At 53.4% G+C, this 16,220-nt stretch overlaps 6 protein-coding genes across 6 annotated transcripts; 3 read left to right on the top strand and 3 right to left on the bottom strand.

The window, feature by feature from the left end:
* The first annotated feature begins 50 nt into the window (after positions 1–50).
* Positions 51–928, top strand: HD553DRAFT_293681 (ribosomal protein L22e). The gene is made up of 4 exons (XM_046178438.1): positions 51–126; positions 280–454; positions 533–624; positions 699–928. Exons 1-4 carry the CDS (start codon positions 124–126, stop codon positions 786–788), a joined length of 360 nt encoding a protein of 119 aa, XP_046038588.1. The 5' UTR covers positions 51–123; the 3' UTR covers positions 789–928.
* On the bottom strand, positions 845–3,958 carry HD553DRAFT_307582 (cytochrome P450). Its single transcript, XM_046179440.1, has 11 exons — positions 3,461–3,958; positions 3,246–3,392; positions 2,783–3,157; positions 2,677–2,715; positions 2,447–2,615; positions 2,323–2,378; positions 2,105–2,240; positions 1,986–2,037; positions 1,699–1,918; positions 1,403–1,636; positions 845–1,334 (listed from the first exon to the last, which is right to left on the bottom strand). The coding sequence occupies exons 1-11, from the start codon at positions 3,872–3,874 to the stop codon at positions 1,272–1,274; spliced, it is 1,905 nt and encodes a 634-aa protein (XP_046038587.1). The 5' UTR covers positions 3,875–3,958; the 3' UTR covers positions 845–1,271.
* Positions 3,959–5,525: 1,567 nt separating this feature from the next.
* HD553DRAFT_191322 (SART-1 protein) lies at positions 5,526–8,581 on the top strand. The gene is made up of 7 exons (XM_046177022.1): positions 5,526–5,775; positions 5,837–5,860; positions 5,935–6,632; positions 6,696–7,435; positions 7,509–7,845; positions 7,907–7,952; positions 8,026–8,581. Exons 1-7 carry the CDS (start codon positions 5,579–5,581, stop codon positions 8,237–8,239), a joined length of 2,256 nt encoding a protein of 751 aa, XP_046038586.1. The 5' UTR covers positions 5,526–5,578; the 3' UTR covers positions 8,240–8,581.
* Positions 8,582–8,609: 28 nt separating this feature from the next.
* On the bottom strand, positions 8,610–9,673 carry HD553DRAFT_307576 (At2g23090 like protein). Its single transcript, XM_046179439.1, has 4 exons — positions 9,578–9,673; positions 9,388–9,471; positions 9,241–9,305; positions 8,610–9,150 (listed from the first exon to the last, which is right to left on the bottom strand). Exons 1-4 carry the CDS (start codon positions 9,584–9,586, stop codon positions 9,084–9,086), a joined length of 225 nt encoding a protein of 74 aa, XP_046038585.1. The 5' UTR covers positions 9,587–9,673; the 3' UTR covers positions 8,610–9,083.
* Positions 9,674–10,316: 643 nt separating this feature from the next.
* On the bottom strand, positions 10,317–11,315 carry HD553DRAFT_348701 (uncharacterized protein). The gene is made up of 3 exons (XM_046183399.1): positions 11,189–11,315; positions 10,728–11,083; positions 10,317–10,602 (listed from the first exon to the last, which is right to left on the bottom strand). Exons 1-3 carry the CDS (start codon positions 11,232–11,234, stop codon positions 10,543–10,545), a joined length of 462 nt encoding a protein of 153 aa, XP_046038584.1. The 5' UTR covers positions 11,235–11,315; the 3' UTR covers positions 10,317–10,542.
* Positions 11,316–11,615: 300 nt separating this feature from the next.
* HD553DRAFT_191261 (uncharacterized protein) lies at positions 11,616–16,154 on the top strand. Its single transcript, XM_046177021.1, has 11 exons — positions 11,616–12,378; positions 12,454–12,773; positions 12,847–13,743; positions 13,817–14,080; positions 14,144–14,736; positions 14,811–14,969; positions 15,042–15,107; positions 15,175–15,349; positions 15,413–15,580; positions 15,710–15,767; positions 15,849–16,154. Exons 1-11 carry the CDS (start codon positions 12,069–12,071, stop codon positions 16,004–16,006), a joined length of 3,168 nt encoding a protein of 1,055 aa, XP_046038583.1. The 5' UTR covers positions 11,616–12,068; the 3' UTR covers positions 16,007–16,154.
* The last annotated feature ends 66 nt before the right edge of the window (positions 16,155–16,220 follow it).

The raw sequence follows: 16,220 nt of genomic DNA, 5'->3' as shown, positions 1-16,220 counted from the left end.
TCCGAAAACTGATCTTTCCTTCAGTTCGACCTTGGACCACATTTGCGCATCCCGACCAGAATCCCTCAATCCCAAAAGCCATCATTTTGCAGACCGATATCTTTTGATAATCACACTGTAGATATGGTATGTTGGTCCGACACTGGCTGATATTCATGGGGACGCATTCTAACCGTTCCTTTTGTTGCCTTTTCTCACCCTTCGAATCGCTCTATGTTCTGACGTGTGATGATACCCGCCCGCTGCTCGATGGACAACAATGATACGGCCACATGATAGCCTAAAGCTACCTCCGCCTCCGCCAAGCCCGCTCACAAGTTCGTCGTGGACTACTCCGTCCCCGCTGGTGACCAGGTCTTCGATGCCGCTGGTTACGAGAAGTTCTTGAACGACCGCATCAAGGTCGAGGGAAAGACCGGTCAATTGGGTGACAACATCCAGTTGAAGAGGGATGGTAAGCATAATCAACTCGTTCTGATACAGTATTGCCCGGGACGCTAATTTCGATACTCTACCCGATTGCTCTTTCCAGGAGCCAAGCTCGTCCTTACCGCTCAGACCCACTTCTCCAAGAGGTACCTCAAGTACTTGACTAAGAAGTTCTTGAAGAAGAACCAGTTGGAGGTGAGTCGCAGCTTGGAATCGCATTCACACGAAACATCTTTGCTGAACAGGTGCTGGTTTGTCCATATACGTAGAACTTCCTCCGAGTTGTTGCCACCTCCAAGGACACCTACTCCCTGCGATACTTCAAAGTTGACCAGGACGAGGAGGCCGACGAGGAGTAAACTCGCTTTATCTATCGATGACCTATTTCGAAGGATGAAGGATGACCTGTGGTCGGGGACGGTGTTAGGGCTTGTCGAAGTTTCTGTACAGCGGTTAAGGCTTGCTAGGGCTACAACGATGGCATAATACGTTCTCCCAACGCGTTCTCCAGCAGCGTGACGGCTGTCAGTGTCTCGAGATGTGTTTCCTTCATATTCCCCTACATACGCTATATCCGAGCCGTCTGCCTTCAAGACCATTGTGATGGCCAGCGAGGGAGCTCGCATTGTTGGCCTTCCTAACTCGATCGGACATAGTTGGCAACGGAGATTGTCGCCGTTCAACATCGCACAATGGACTGCTATGCGCCTCCGTCGATCGTACTGATGAAACGTCGATCTCGGCCTCAAACGATCCGCACTGCTTGCGACAAGTATGAAGGTTGCAGAGGGATATATGGGGTATGACAAAAAGCTGTCACTATCCACAGCTATGTTGGATGTTCAAATAGTATCCTGTGTATGAGTCGTATCCGGTGCTGCCAGGATCCTAATCCACAACCCTCCCTGGGTCCATCCAAGGATGAAGAGCTAAGCCACGCGAGCAAGACCCACAAGCAAGCGCGATGACCCACCTTGACCTGGAGCGTCAAGTCGCTCATTACCCAGGCTTGTTCCTCTCGACCTCGACCTTTCAAGAACGACCAAGCCACCGGCGGAGGAGCCCCAGCGCTCGTGCCAGACTTCACGGGAACGATAGTTCGAGATTCAGTCGCTTTTTCACCGGCATCTGAAGAGTTATCCAACGCTTTTAAGAGGCGAGCGAGAACATATTTGATTTGCATGAGGGCAAAGTTTTGGCCGAGGCACTGTGGGAAGAGATGTCGTCAATTCAAGTGAAGCCGAATCGTTCCAGCAACGTCGTGCATACCGTCCTCGGTCCGGTAGAGAAGGGGATTGACCCGCCGTTCTTGAATTGGTCATAGCCCTCGCCTGTCTGCCACCTCTCGGGCTTGAACTCCTCGGCGTCCTCGCCCCAGACAGCCTTGGATCTCTGCATGAGAAGCGTAGCCAGAATGATAGAGGTATGCGCGGGCATATAGAGCGGCGGAGAGCCTTTCAAAACAACTTCGGTGGCGGATCGTCGAATACTGTTATCGTGGCGGGAGGCACCTGGGTGAGCTTCCGAGTTTGTGCAATCCCTCGCTGGTGACCTACTTCATCGGCACTGGGGGATAGAGCCGCAAGACTTCTGAGATAAAACAGTGCACTGTAACCCAAACCGATTGTATTGATCTCCCGTTTCTAGGCCCGCCGATACGATTATATGCGCTCACTATATTTCAAATCTTTCAGGTCGCTATTGCTCCGCACGTGACCGCCTGGCTGTTTTCGAACTTCTGCTCGCAATTGCTCCATAACGTCTGGGTACAGTGTCATACAGTAGATGCAAAAGGTCAATGCCGAGGCAGTCTGAATCAGAATGAAGAGAACTTCAATTGAAAGCTGTCCCATTATCGCTCAATGGAGCGCAAGTTCGGGGTGAACCGCTTACAGTATCTCTTGCGGCGACGAGAATGTTAATCAGTTCATCCTCGATCGCTTCTCGACCTGTCCGAGATGCGAATTTGTCAGAACATCCGAGAAGACGGTATCAGCGTGAGGATCTCGATACTGACTATCCAGACTATTGATCAGATGATCTAGTAAGGAGCCTCTCGGCTTGATAGCGTTCGCAGCCGGCCGCGTACTTTGTCGTTTGTACGCTTTATCGACCAGGGGTCGTATGAACTTCTTGACCGTCTCGACGGGTGGCGTCATCTTGTTGCCCCACAATTCAAATAGCGCCTGATAGTACTCGTGTGGTCAGTATTAGGAGAGGAAAGAGGAATGATGATTCCCGGCGCACCCACGGTGTGCCCATTTTGATCCGCTTAGCCAGGACTTCCTGTTCACACGTCTTGTGTCAATCCCTAACGGTGTTGCATGGGATTGTACCTCGCACGCCGACTCACTTGCGCTTCTGCAAATGCCTTCGTAAGCTCTTCTCCCGTAATGTCGTTCTCGACTATATCAGCGTTGGCTTCGGCTGAGGCTCCGTCACACTGCTGGACGAGCTTGTCGAGCCCGCCAACGCAGTGGCCAAAGAAGAATTCGCTTGCGACGTCCAGAGTATAGGTGAGAAAGAGGGATTGTACGTCGACCGGATTACCGGGTCGCGTCTCTGAACTGGCATTGCGTTCTATCTCATCGCATACGCGGCGGTTTGAGTCGCCAGCAGTCCCCATAATGAGATCCATGAGCTTCTCGGTATGTGGCTCGAGGGTGGCGACTGGATCGTAAAGCGAAGAGTTGGTGCGAGAGAAGAACGGTCGAGTGAATGATCGATGCTGAGGCACGACCAAACGAGTTACAGTTTCGGTCAGCTCAAGCTAATGTCACACCGAAGCGAATTATCACTGATCACTGATCACTGACGAATTTCCAGTCTGCGCCATCGCCGACGAAGACACCTCGCGGTCCGAACAGTCCTTTTGCTCGCTCCATGAATTTTGAACCCTTGGGAAAGCTCTCGAACGAGCTCGAGAGGATCTGGTGGATGTGTTCCGGATTACTGGTTATCATCTGTGCAACATCGGTTCTCGGTCAGCTCCGAAACGTCATCAGGAATACGTCTTTTGCCATGTACTCACACTGTCTTCACCCAGGATCTTGGTGTTGACGGTTCCTCCAGCTCCTTCGAGAGCAGACCGTACCATCCCTTCTCCGAGATAACCTTCCTTGCCCTCCCGGTCCCAGGCTAGCATCAAATCCACGTTGCCGATACGACCGAAACGATTGAGCCAGGCTGATCCCCTAGGCTTGAAAGCTGGTTCCACTACGGGTATCATGACCGCGGACACGAGGCTTGCTCGGTAGCGAAAGTAAAGAGTCCTCAAGTATACATGGCAGCTATAGACTACCAGAGGAGCGATCGCGTAGAGCAGGCTCCTTATGATAATCGCCGAGTCTTTTGGTAGGACTAGGTAGAGGACGATGTGGGGGACGACCAAGTTTCGAGCCGTCGCCCGCAGAAATATGGGCGAATATGGGGGTGGACGCTGCATCCTGCCGGTCAACAGAAAGTAATCGGTAACGTAATTTTTACATGCTATATGTGGATCTGTAGTATCAAGTATAGCAGCTATAAGCACCAGACGCGCCAGACGATAAATGTAGAGCTCAAGTTGCAAGTTGGCCAAATATATAGAGATATAGAGACAGCTTCGCTCGGCGCGCTCGGTCACCGACGTTTTGCTTCCGGCTTCTAGCGAGCAAGTCGTCACTACTACAACAGAGAATCGAGGGCGCTGAAATTGAGACCGTCCGCCTCGCTTCATGCATCACTTTCGCCAAGACGTTGAACAGCTGACGACGGAGATGCGGGCGATTGGGTTGAGAGACCCCAAGAATCACGTCAAGAATGACAGTTGACACTAACGAATGTACTAGTACGTCCGCACAGGGCCACTCGAAGGGAATGGCGCATACCAACAATTTAATAGGCCTTAGAAGCCAAGCAGCTTTCCAAGAGCTCATTCCGTGATAGATGATCACCCTGCAAAATCTGCGAGCTCCGACATGAGCACACGAGCGAACATCATTTCTGGTGTTGTTTTCCAGAAGGGACAGATTCGTAGGTATGAGAAATATGACAGGGGAGGGTGGTTGAATGCGAGATGGGAACGGCTGCATATCTTCCCGTATGTACGGGAGGGGCATCTCGATGTGAAGGAGAACATGGAACGTACTTTTTTCGACGGTGGGGGCAAGGGACTTCTTTGAACTCCACGCTATCGAATTCCACTTCGAGGCAAATAGATCAAGCAGTGCCATTGCGACCCAAATCGTTACGCGGACAAGTAATGACCTGTATCGGTGTTCTGAAAGATTCCGCATCGTTGGCTAATTATGTCGAGCTGTCGACGGATCGTTTGTGCCTGACAGGCGATAAGCCTACTTGTATGACACCCTTTTTTGCTTCCAACACGTCTCGCTTCGAGACATACGATGATCGCTGGGATCACAAACGCTGCGGCGCTGAACCCGAGCGGTCCTTCACAACATAAGAATCCCACGATGCTCCTCAGCGATCATATGTGCATCGTCGAGAGTAGCATGACTCAACAACACTGAGCTCATATCGGTCACCAAGACACTGTTGCGCCGAAGTGTTACAATTGAGCTGACGTGAATATGTCAAATCGACAGCTTCAGCCGCTACCAATGATAGCGCCCAACGCGACGAGCACTCTGCGTTCCCGATCCCATCCACGATCAAACGCTTGTGCATTCAACGTCGTGTTTATTTCCCTCATGTATTGTGGCCTGAAGGATATGGTCATGGAGGAGAAGTTCGTTCAGCGATTTTGGTGGCGATCCCTCTAGCGGCACAGATACTTCGTCGTGATTAGGCATTCCCAATCTCACTTTGCCACGAAAACACGTAGGAGATTACGCTAGTACAGAGTATCGTTGCGCTGGTGTCATAGCAAGCTGTGACTGTACAACTACTACTACTACTGTAATGATATTGCCGAAGTCATCGACGAGATGCGACGACTGACCAAGGGCGACCTTTTGCGCTTCTCCCGATGTCAGCGCGGAAGCAAAATCGAGAGAACGGGTCATGCATGCTGAGCACTCGAGGTTAGCTAGGCTAGCGAACCCGTACGATTACCTTTGATACTATCACTTGTATACATTTTGATATTGACTCGTCTACCTTCCAGGTAAGCTACTTCACGAGGCTACTGTCCACTCCCAACACAATGTCCGAGCTAGATGAGATCAACAAGACCCGTATAGCGGCCGGACTCCAGCCCATCCCCGTGCCAGGGTCGTCGGCCGCTGACAATGGGAGTGGCGAGGATGGACAAGGAATGCAGGTCGACGAGGACCCGGATGTCGTTGCTCAGAGGAACTACCAAGAGAGGATGGAGCAGGATCGTAAAGAAAGGGAGACCAAGTGAGTCCTTGCAGGCGAAAAATTGACTCGAGCGGGTCATGTTGACGATTTCGTTCAATAGGGAACTTCAAGAGCGAATAGCAAAGTGAGTTGCAATTCAGTTTGGTCGGGCAGTCGTAATAGTATCGATCTGACATATCTTTCATCTGCATTCCGCAGGGCCAAAAACCAACGAGCTCTCAAGGCCAAACTCAAGGGTTCTACGCTCGGGGAAGAGGACCCTTCCGGCTCCTCTGCGGACCAGTCAACCCTCGCATGGTTGAAGGCCTCCAAGAAGAAGCAGAAACAGATCGCCGCCCAGCTCGCTCAAGCAAAAGCGAGGGAAGAAGAGGAGAAGGAGCGGGAGCTCCAGGCGGTGTACGGGGCCGATGATCTGAAGGGGATGAAGGTCGCCCATCGGACTAAGGATTTGGACAAGGCGGGAGGGGAGATGATTCTCACGCTAAAAGACTCTAGGATCTTGAACGACGAGGAGGACGAGCTTCAGAACGTCGATTTGGCAGACGAAGATCGAAGAAGAGCGGGAGAGGTCAGGAAGAAGAGGGCCAAGCAGGGTTACACGGGATACGACGATGACGAGTTTGGCGCTGGATCAGATGAGGATTTGGCCGGGGTCGGAAGGAACGTCTTGACAAAGTATGACGACGATTACGAAGGAGAAGGGCTGAAACGGGAAGGTTTCCGTCTAGGTGGAGCGAGTCCACCTCCCGAGAGCAAGAAGCGAAAGGCGGAGGACAGCGGGCCTGGTGCTATGGTCAGCGGTAGCATGGGAATTATCGACGACGATGATATTCCTCATAGCTCCGAGGCCAGTACGAGCAAGGTCAATCGTCAGCTGCTCAACCTCGATTATACCAGTAAGTCTTCGATCCTCGACCGAATCGCTCGTAGCAAAATTGACCCTCATCTGGCTATATCAGAAAACTTCGAAGTATCGGACTATGCAACGGAGGACACGACGTTCAAGAAAAAGAAGAAAAAGACCAAGCGAAACATCCGACGAGCAGATGTTGGACAAGAAGACCAGACCAATCCCGATGGTGGGGAGGTACAGATGACCCCGCTCAACAGGGAGGTCGGCGATAATCTTGTCGGCGATGACGACCTTCAGTTCGCCTTGAGCCGACAGAGAAAGCAGAGCATGATGAAGCGAGGAAAGCGAATGAGAGTGGATGATCTTGTCGCTCAGGTCAATGAGACTAGAGAGGCAAGCGAAGAAGGTTCTGAGGTCAAGCTTGAGCCCGGTCTCAAGGAGGAAGAGAATGACGGTTTGACCTTCGATGATACGACCGAGTTCATCCGCAACGTCACACTCGATTCGCTCGTCAAGCGAGAACCTGTCGCTCGACCCATCGCTTCGTCATCAACTGCAGCAGCACCTGCGGCAGGGATACAGCTGCCAGACGGGGTGACGGTCAAGCAGGAGCCTGGCGAGGAGCCGGATCGTATCCGAGTCAAGATCGAGACGACGGACGATGATCAACCGCTGGGTGGATTGGAAGTCACCCAGCAAGACGACGTCAATATGGAGGACGGCGAGCTGAGTGAAGAGGATAGCGACCTCGCCGAGATGGCATTGAGGCAGGGCCTGAGTATCGAGGAGATGAGGTTGAAGATGGACGCCGAGTTAGGCGGCGTCAAGAAGGAGGACGCTGAAGATGTGAGTTTTAGATCACTAATCTGTTTGTTTCGATTGAGTCCGGTTCGTTTACACGCGCGTGCCCGTTTTACAGGTCATGGTATCAAAACCTGAGCCCACAGTCGCTGGAGGAGTGGCCGGAGCGCTGGCACTGCTTCGTCAACAAGGTGCGCTCAAGGAGACGACGAGCGAGACCAAAGAGCGCGAGCGTACGCAAAAGGAACGGGACCTCTGGCTCGCCGATCACCGTCGAAGGATCGCCAAGAGGGAGCTGGAAAAGGCCAAGCTCAGGGGCGGAGCCGTCCGAGATCAGGCCCAACGGGAGTGGGAGATCAAGACTCGGGAACAACAAGAAGCAAGGGACGCTCTGCAGGCTTATGCGAATTACAAGCCAGACATCAAGATCGAGTACACCGATGAATTCGGTCGAAGTGAGTCGCATCGGTTGGTCACGCCCGAAGGGCATGTTTGGCTAATCCATCATTTTTCCAGTCATGACGCCATTGGAAGCTTGGAAGTCGCTATCACACAAGTTCCAGTAAGTAGAAAGGTTCCCGTATCGTATATCAGGCGTTTCTCAACAACTAATCCCCTTCCCTCTCGTTTGTCAGCGGTAAAACTTCGGGTCGAAAGAAGACCGAGTTGCGTCTCCGACGAGTTGAGGAGGAACGTAAGCGAGAAGCTATGGTCGCTGGCGATACGCCCTCGGGTATGTTGCAAGCGTTTGCACGAAGGCAGGAAGCTACAGGAGAAGCCTACATGACCTTGTCTGTCGGGAACCGAAAGTCAGTTTCTGCATTTCCCCTTCGATACCTGGATGTCTAAGCTGATATCTCTCACCGTGTGGATGTTTTTTTCATAGCTACGTGCCGACTGGGGACGTCAAGACGAAACACGGAATCGTCACTCCGGGAGGCAAGAGCAATGCCAGTGGATCGAACAAGGCGGCAGGGAAGAAGGGTGGGCAATCTGGACCCAAGGTCCTCGGTTAGATGGAGATCAACTCGAATCACTTGCCTGTGACCGCCCGTCCATGTTGACAATTACAATGCAATATAACCAATCATGTGATTTATACTCTGACGCCGCCCGAGTGTTTCCACGAGTTGCCTTTGGTAATCGATCATCAGCCGTGACTTTCAATGAAAGCGACTTTGAATAGAGAGCGACTTTGATGATTCTTGTGCAATCGCGTGTACACCTTATGCAATCGCGGGCAAATGACCGATAGATACATTACGAAAGACATTCGCGACATAGACATGCATACATTCTCACATGGTTTCCGAATCCTGATATAAATTGAGGTCTAGCTATATGTATCGTGCTTCAGGCCCTAGAGTTCCCCAGCTTCGCCCGCCATCTGGCCATCTTCATCCTCGTTGTGAGTCTGGGTGCCCTCTCAAGCGCTTTACCTTGCCTCCCAGCCGGCATGATCGTATTCGGCCATCTGACGAGTCGGCAAACACAAAATCGATGAAATGATGCCCCAGAGTGAACGCGAAATATATACAACTTGTGTCTCCCAAAACCCCCGACAACCGCCCCATTTGAGACCCAGTCCACGATGCGTCGCCTCGGACTCTGCGGTCTCCCACGGACGACCCAACCTCAACCCTCTCGAATATCGTCTTCCTTCCGATTAAAGAAGACCCCTAGATCCCGTGGCCTACTTGCCGAAATCGGGGAAACATTCGGCAAACGGCTTGTTGTGCGTGTCAGAGTGTTCGGTCAATCTACACCGAGGCGAAAATTACGCGTGTCATTCAGCGATCACATAGGAGAGCGAGCGAGTCGAAAAGAAGCGTAAAGACGGGAAGACTTACTTCGCCTGTCCGGCCGTGGATTGAAAGGTCCGGAAACACTTTTTACAGATGGTTGTTTGCGCAGCCTATAGTGAGCCGGGAAGAGGGATCTTACAAGAGCGTCAGGTCGAGGTGCTTCCCGCAAACGTCCGAAGCGTAGAAACTCACGGCGTTGGCCTTCAATTGCGAAGAAGCTCCCTTGGCAGGTGCGTTCTTGGCGTTACGTTCTCGCTTCTGTTCAGCTTTGGCTCCCTGTTCGATCGAAGAACAATCATGGTTGCAACAAGATCCACAAGAACGAGGTTGTCAACGTCCGAGCTCGAGAGCGGATGAGCGAAAAGTTGCAAGCCAGATTCACGTTACCCATGTTGAGAGGTTGCTAGTCGAAAGTTATGTATGATCTTAAGATTATGAGGGCGTAGGTGGAGATTGTGAATCTGTAACGGTGCGTTGTTGATCAAGACTTTTTATTGACTTTGTGCGTTGTATTTGTGAACCGGAATTTTCGATCAACAAGGTGAGGAGGATTCGCGCACGCCTTCCCCTCGCTCGGAGCCGGATCACGTAAGATTAGGTAAGCCATCCCTCGCGATACCTGATCGTCAGAACCGTTGACGTAGAACACTGTACACTAAGTTAGTCTGATAGTCTGGGACGCTGGAGAGCCCGGTCCCATCCGACGATCCTCATGTTACCCTACGCTGGTGAGTGTATCGAACCCGACCTTGCTTTCGTAGACACTCGCAGCTGGCAAATCCATCTTCGAGAGACGACAATCCTAAAGCCGCCGCTATACGAAGAAAAGGACAGACTGTGTATCACCTACACGCCCCTCGAGATGACCATGGCCTGGATGCCCTTGTCAAGTACCGAATACGCTCTGTTGATAGCCGCGAACTACCTCCTATACCCGCAGAGATTCTCGAACTTCCCCTTTCTTCCATCTGGCAGGATGCAGATAAGTCGGCAATCAGGATGCCTCACATGCTCTACCCACGTCGTGAACATGTTCTTCCCAGTCTAGAGATCGTCCGAGACGACGTCGTCCGTCGCCCCTTTTCGGATCTCACGGCCGATCCCCTTGGTCACACACGGTACACACAGGTTCATGTTACGAGTTGTCGATAGGTTTCCATTACTTTTTCGTCATTACATTTCTCTAAAACTTGCCCCTCTCGTTGCCAAAAGCGCTTGATTGGCGCGGAGGGTGTTTTCGTCTCGTTTTTCACCAACCATCTTGCGGTCCTTTTCTTGTCGTCATTCTCGATGCAGTTATACACGCGCACAGTGCAGATGGGTAAGAGGAAGAGAAAGTGAGGGGGATCACTGGGGGTCCGAGTATCCCGGTTGGGCGGGCTTGGCTTGAGCTTTGGTATCGCCACCCTGATAGTGAGGAAACAGAGAGAGAGAGAGAGAGCAAGGGTGTCAGCCGGATCGACACGTACAGACTGATGGCCAGAAGGAAAGGCCAGATTTCGAGTCCCATGCCCCGGATCTCTTCCACTCACCTGAGGACTAGGCAACCCTTGTCCGGCCATCTTCCTCTCCCTCATCTCCTTGACGCCCATCCCACCTCCCTGAGTCCCGTCCTGCTGCTTGGCGTCGCTCTTCGACCTCATCGGGGCCTCGTGGTCGACCGAACCGCTTCGCCTAGACTCGGCAGACGCTCCGGCGATGGTAGGTGCGCTGGCCGAAGAAGCTGTAGATCCACCGGTGTGGAGAGGCGGGACGGGGGAGGCTCCGCCCTTGGCAGCTCCCGGTTGAGGCTGGTTGTCGCTCGAACGACGGACCGAGTCGTGAGTCTTTTGGTCCTCCGTGTATTGTTTCAGGGGTTGGTTGAAAGCGTAGAGACCTCCGGCGACACCTGCGTGTAGGTGGCATAACAGGGTAAAGCAAGAGGGACAGATCGAGTCGACGGTAAGCGACCGATAGAGCGGTCCTGAATCGCATCACGTCAGCTGACACGTACCGACGGTAGCGGCCAAGAGGAGAGGAGCGTTTCGTTTGAGAGCCATGGTGATGTGTGGAGTGTGTGTTGCAAGTCAAAGTCTGGTTTGTTAATGGGTGGATTTGGAGGAAAAGTCGGTGAGTAAACGAATGTCGTGTCGAATCAGAAGACCAGAAGATCAAGTACGCAAGTACAGGAGGCAGGGGGGGGGAAGGGGGACGATCGGGATCGGGCTCGCTGGTTAGCTCGAGAAAGGGAATGACGTCAGATCGAGGGGATTTGTTTGATAACCAAACGTCATTCGGTATGACGTGTCATGTGTACAACCCAACTCGGCACGGGGGACCCCGGCTATTCAAAGGTGGGGTCTCGGACGCAAAAAGATAGCCTCGGGGTTCACTTCATCCACGAGGAAGGGGAAGGGAGGGGTGGAGACGGAAGTATAATCGTGGCACACAAGGCGACCAAAGGAGAGGGAAAAGGAATCATCAGATCTGATCAGATTCTTCTCAATCATCAGATCACCTATCAGCTATCAGGCCTATCACCGCCATCAAGTCGCCAACTTTCACTCCCTGCCCTGCTCTTCAAGGGTCCGTATATACCGACGTCCGACATCAACCGGGTCGTCGCTCGCCCCACGATAAATCTTATCTCGATCTCACTCGCGTGGTGGGGCTTCCGGAATCTAAAAGGTCGACCTCGGTCAACAGCTGATCAAGGGGACGAGCCCATCGACAAGGTAGGTGATAGGTGTGTTGTGTGTTTACCTCTCGTGGCTTCTCCATGCCTCCACGATGTATTTCGCCCTCCATACTGACTACGATCCTGGACGACGATCTAGCCGCGAAATCGAAAGCCAGCTGGAGTCATCAGGACGAAGTTGCAACCCTCACCAAGGATGCGATCCCACTCGACGAACCACGTCCTTCACCTCTACGCCCTCCTTTCCCTTGCCATCTCGCCGCTCCTGGTCGTCTCCCAAAAGACATGCTCAAACTACGGGACCCCTTCCTCGACCTCCCCGGATACATGCATCTGCCCGCCAGGGTTCTTGAACTCGACCGATTGCCTGCAACCGCAGTGTGGGGGGAACTTGTTGGATGGGGGCACGGGCACGGCGCCAATCAGCCAGGCGGGAGGCGGGTTGGGCAACCTGACTGCAGGAGCGTGTGGATGCGATCAGGGTTGGGACGGACCGGTCTGTAGCGGTCAGTCCTGATTTTTCTCCTCTGGTTATGTCTGGCATCGATGGCTGATCGTCTGACTCGCTTCATCCGTCACAGTCTGTACCTCGACCCAGGCGTGCACCTCCCTCTTTCCGTCCTCGGACGATTCTGCGACCTCGCCCTCGGCCCTCATCTCCATCCCCCAAAATTCCAACCTATCCTGTTCGTCGGCAGCGTACACATATGCTTCGTCCCAATTGCTTTGCAACGTCTTGAATCCGACCCTGCAGGCGGTCTTTAGCGGGAAGAGCGAGTTGGGGATCACTAGGACCGTGGATCCGGCGGATGGACCGGTGGGCAGAGGAAATCGGACGAGCGGCGCCGGCTTGGGGACCGGAGTCGCGTATGCGCAGTTGTGGTATGATGGGATCGAGCAGGTGAGAGCCGTCATGCTTGGCAGTGCGCGTCCGCCGACTGAAACGACCGGTGTATTTACGACGTGCGCAACAGTTCAACTGCCGGGCCACGAGCTGTTCGCAGTCAGACTATTCTAGCACGTCCAACTCTTCCACCTGGACGTGCGAAAACTTGTCATGTACCTGTCTCCCGGGAACGACGTTCTGCAGCCAACTAGGTAACGTCATCGACGGGCTCTCCGGTCCGCTCGATATCACCTGCAGCTCTCCTGCCTCGACATCGACAGCGACCGAGTCGTCTTCAGACGCAGACGCGCTCGGAAGCTGTTCGTTCTCACAAGCGTTGTTGAAGCAGCTCTTCCCTCCCGACGGCCTCAGCCTGGTAGATTGTCTGTTTGGGGAATGCATCTCCCAGACCGTCGTGGATCAAGTTCAAGGCAACGTCGTGCCTACCACCGGGTCGAGCGGAGAAGACGGCGGGGACGGCCTGTCGGGCGGGGTCATTGCCGGGCTGGCCGTCGTAGGCGCGATCGTCCTGGCGATCCTCGCGCTCTTGATCTGGGGGATCACGAAACGGAACAAGGCCAGAAAGGTTTCACCGGCCGGGATGGGGCTGGACGAGTCGGGTCTCGGGAGGAAAAAGGGGATGGGGGCGGGGGTCGAGTGGACAGGCGTTGGGTACCAGTTGAAAAGGAAGTCGGGGTCGAGGGCATGGCCTCGTACCCTCAATTCCAACATCGGTCCCGCTGGCTCGAAACACGATGGAGGCAAGGGCAAGGTCATCCTCGAAGGGGTCAGCGGTAAGATGAGGCCCGGTGGGCTCTGTTGTGTTCTCGGACCGAGCGGGGCGGGCAAGTCGACTTTCGTGGACATCCTGGCAGGCAGAAGGAAGACGGGTGGCAAGGTCGTGGGCAAGGTGGATTTCTTCGGCCAAGAGACAAACGAGACGGGCGGGAAGGGAACCACACATCGGGTCGGGTTCGTCGATCAGGTAGGTCGTTTCCCTCATCATTGCTCAGCTCTATGCAGGCGCGCTGACAAGGTATATTCCTCTGCGAGCGCAGGAAGACGTTCTGAATCCGACCTCTACCGTCCGTGAGACCTTGCTCTTTGCGGCCCGTCTCCGACTTCCCGAATCCGTCTCAGACAGCGCCAAACATGAACGCGTCTTCAAGGTCATCAACGACCTCGGTCTGGTCGACGTCGCCGATGTCAGGATCGGTGATGGACTCAAACGTGGCGTGAGCGGTGGAGAGAGGAGGAGGGTCAGTATCGGGGTCGAACTAGTAGCTGCGCCCGACGTCTTGATATTGGACGAGCCTACGAGTGTGAGTCTGAACAAAGAATTTGGCGACGAATCGCGCCAAAGTCTGATGGCTTCCTCTCTTTAGGGCCTGGACTCGGTATCTGCTGCCAAGGTTGTCGCTATCTTGCGGAACCTCGCCCACGACGTCGATTATCCGACCACCATCGTCGCCTCCATTCATCAACCGTCTTCTCGGCTCTATCAATCCTTTGATACCGTCTTGGTCTTGGCTCAGGGAAAGCAGGTATACTTTGGACCGGGAGGTCATGCCCCGGCGGAATACTTTGATCAGAGGGGATTGGCGTGTCCGCCTGATTACAACGTGGCGGATCATCTGCTCGAGATCGCTAGTAGCCCTCCTGGAATTATACAACGCTTGGTAGATGGTGTATCAACGCGAGGCCAGGAGGATTCGCCAATCAAGGGCACGGCGATTCGATCCCACGAAACGCCCGGAATCCTTGAGAAGGGAGGCATGGCATTTGACGGAACCGTGCCCACCTTGAACGGGACTCCGACGTCGGTCTCAAATGGCAGCGGGTCCGACTCCAGTGCTTATGAGGATCGGGAAGGCAACGTAATAGTGCCGATAGCCTCGAAGATCAGTCATCGTTGTGCGGCGACATTCTTTACTCAGGTAGAAGTCCTTGCCGGCAGGGAGCTCAAAAATTTGAAACGGCAAGTCGACTGTGCCCATCTAGTAACATCACGGCCGATGCCCCAGCCGCTAAAGTATGGATGTGGTTGCGCAGGGACTGGTCGTTATTGATCACTCACGTCATCACTGCCGGCATCTTGGGCGTCTTTGCTGGAGGTCTCTACTTCAAGGTCGACCTCTCCATCGCTGGGTTCCAAAATCGAGTGGGGAGTCTATTCTTCTTGGGCAGCTTGATTGCCTTTTCGACCCTCAGGTGAGTCGATCCCTTCATCACTGCAATCGGTGAACGTCGAGAAAGCTAACCTGTAATGAATGACTGTATAAGCGCGCTGTACAATCTGATGAACGTTAGAGCCCTATTCTTGCGAGAACGGGCTGGTTCCTACTATTCGTAAGTGCGGCCGAGCGAGGATTACGCGCAAACTCGTTATGGCCAATGCTCTAACGCCCCAATCTAGACCCTTGGCTTGGTTGCTTTCGCGCATCTTATTCGACTTGATCCCCTTACGTCTGATCCCCACTATCATCGTCACTACCATTGTCTACTTTATGGTCGGCCTGAACTCGGATGCGGCGAGGTTCTTCAAGTGCCTGTCGATCTTTGTGGAATTTTCTCTGAGCCTTACGCTTTTCGTAAGTTCAGTCCTGCACGAACGAGTCCGAACACGTTGACGAACAGCATACTGTTCCTTTCAGAACATGCTGCTTGCAGCGGTCTTGCCGAATGGAGGCATCACCATCCTCCTGTCATCGCTTCACAATCTCTACCTGATGACCTATGCTGGATTCTTCGTCAATCTGAGCAAGATCCCCCCCGTTCTCAGGTGGCTCAGATGGTTCAACTGCCTCGGTTATGCCCTCGAGGTGAGTCGAGCTGCAGCGCAGGAACAGAACCATTTTAAAGGCGCCTCTTTGCCTCACCTTCTTGCTCTGCTGACTTTGGAATCGGTGTTGACTGCGACTGCCATCGTGACTGTGTCTGTCAACTTCTAGGCAAGCGTGGTGAACGAAGTTGGCGCAGAACTGGAGATTGTGGACACGCTCGCTGCCGGTCAGTATCGTGGAGTCGATCACAGGTTCAACTCTACGAGGTATGTTGAAATCTGACACGTTTTCTCACTCGCTCGCGCAGTCCCAGTCAGGATCTCGGCGACCTTGATCATGGACACCTTGTTCGGGTTCGGACTCGGTCATTACTACCGAAACGTCTTGGTTCTTTTCGCATTCATAGCCGGGTACGGGACGCTTCTCGTCTTGGCTGTATGGTTCTTGATGAGGGAGACTCGGTAGTGGACTTGAGGATCCAAGGATGTTTGTTCTGTTTCGCCTGCCGTTGTATGTTGCGAGGGTATAGTATAGTCCCTGTATTACAGCTCGTATCTCTACTCGCTACTCGGATAGCCACATGACGCCCCGCTACACCACGCGCAAATTACGCGTCGCCCTTTCGCATCCAGCCAGTATCCCAGACCAGATGGCTAATCGCCTAACATCTTGCAACAGG

This window comes from Filobasidium floriforme (genome assembly GCF_021052385.1).
Source record: "Filobasidium floriforme strain CBS 6241 chromosome Unknown HD553scaffold_5, whole genome shotgun sequence".
Classification (NCBI taxonomy): domain Eukaryota; kingdom Fungi; phylum Basidiomycota; class Tremellomycetes; order Filobasidiales; family Filobasidiaceae; genus Filobasidium; species Filobasidium floriforme.
The sequence above is the reverse complement of the archived record's forward strand: the minus strand, read 5'-3'. Positions and strand labels throughout refer to the sequence as shown.

Excerpts from the sequence above, each read along its gene's own strand:
- HD553DRAFT_191322 (XM_046177022.1), top strand. The coding sequence starts at position 5,579 with ATGTCCGAGCTAGATGAGATCAACAAGACCCGTATAGCGGCCGGACTC. Across the intron at positions 5,776-5,836 it reads CGTAAAGAAAGGGAGACCAA|GGAACTTCAAGAGCGAATAG; the intron begins GTGAGTCCTTGC and ends TTCGTTCAATAG. Across the intron at positions 7,846-7,906 it reads CACCGATGAATTCGGTCGAA|TCATGACGCCATTGGAAGCT; the intron begins GTGAGTCGCATC and ends TCATTTTTCCAG.
- HD553DRAFT_307582 (XM_046179440.1), bottom strand. The coding sequence starts at position 3,874 with ATGCAGCGTCCACCCCCATATTCGCCCATATTTCTGCGGGCGACGGCT. Across the intron at positions 2,241-2,322 it reads TCGTCGCCGCAAGAGATACT|ACTGCCTCGGCATTGACCTT; the intron begins GTAAGCGGTTCA and ends ATTCTGATTCAG. Across the intron at positions 1,637-1,698 it reads TCTCTACCGGACCGAGGACG|TGCCTCGGCCAAAACTTTGC; the intron begins GTATGCACGACG and ends CTCTTCCCACAG.
- HD553DRAFT_293681 (XM_046178438.1), top strand. Across the intron at positions 455-532 it reads CATCCAGTTGAAGAGGGATG|GAGCCAAGCTCGTCCTTACC; the intron begins GTAAGCATAATC and ends TGCTCTTTCCAG. Across the intron at positions 625-698 it reads TGAAGAAGAACCAGTTGGAG|AACTTCCTCCGAGTTGTTGC; the intron begins GTGAGTCGCAGC and ends CCATATACGTAG.
- HD553DRAFT_191261 (XM_046177021.1), top strand. The coding sequence starts at position 12,069 with ATGCGATCCCACTCGACGAACCACGTCCTTCACCTCTACGCCCTCCTT. Across the intron at positions 12,774-12,846 it reads GGTATGATGGGATCGAGCAG|TTCAACTGCCGGGCCACGAG; the intron begins GTGAGAGCCGTC and ends CGTGCGCAACAG. Across the intron at positions 14,081-14,143 it reads TATTGGACGAGCCTACGAGT|GGCCTGGACTCGGTATCTGC; the intron begins GTGAGTCTGAAC and ends TCCTCTCTTTAG.
- HD553DRAFT_307576 (XM_046179439.1), bottom strand. Across the intron at positions 9,306-9,387 it reads CGCAATTGAAGGCCAACGCC|GCTGCGCAAACAACCATCTG; the intron begins GTGAGTTTCTAC and ends GGCTCACTATAG. Across the intron at positions 9,151-9,240 it reads TCCACGGCCGGACAGGCGAA|ATTGACCGAACACTCTGACA; the intron begins GTAAGTCTTCCC and ends GCCTCGGTGTAG.
- HD553DRAFT_348701 (XM_046183399.1), bottom strand. The coding sequence starts at position 11,234 with ATGGCTCTCAAACGAAACGCTCCTCTCCTCTTGGCCGCTACCGTCG. Across the intron at positions 11,084-11,188 it reads CCTCTTGGCCGCTACCGTCG|GTGTCGCCGGAGGTCTCTAC; the intron begins GTACGTGTCAGC and ends ACCTACACGCAG. Across the intron at positions 10,603-10,727 it reads AAGGGTTGCCTAGTCCTCAG|GGTGGCGATACCAAAGCTCA; the intron begins GTGAGTGGAAGA and ends CCTCACTATCAG.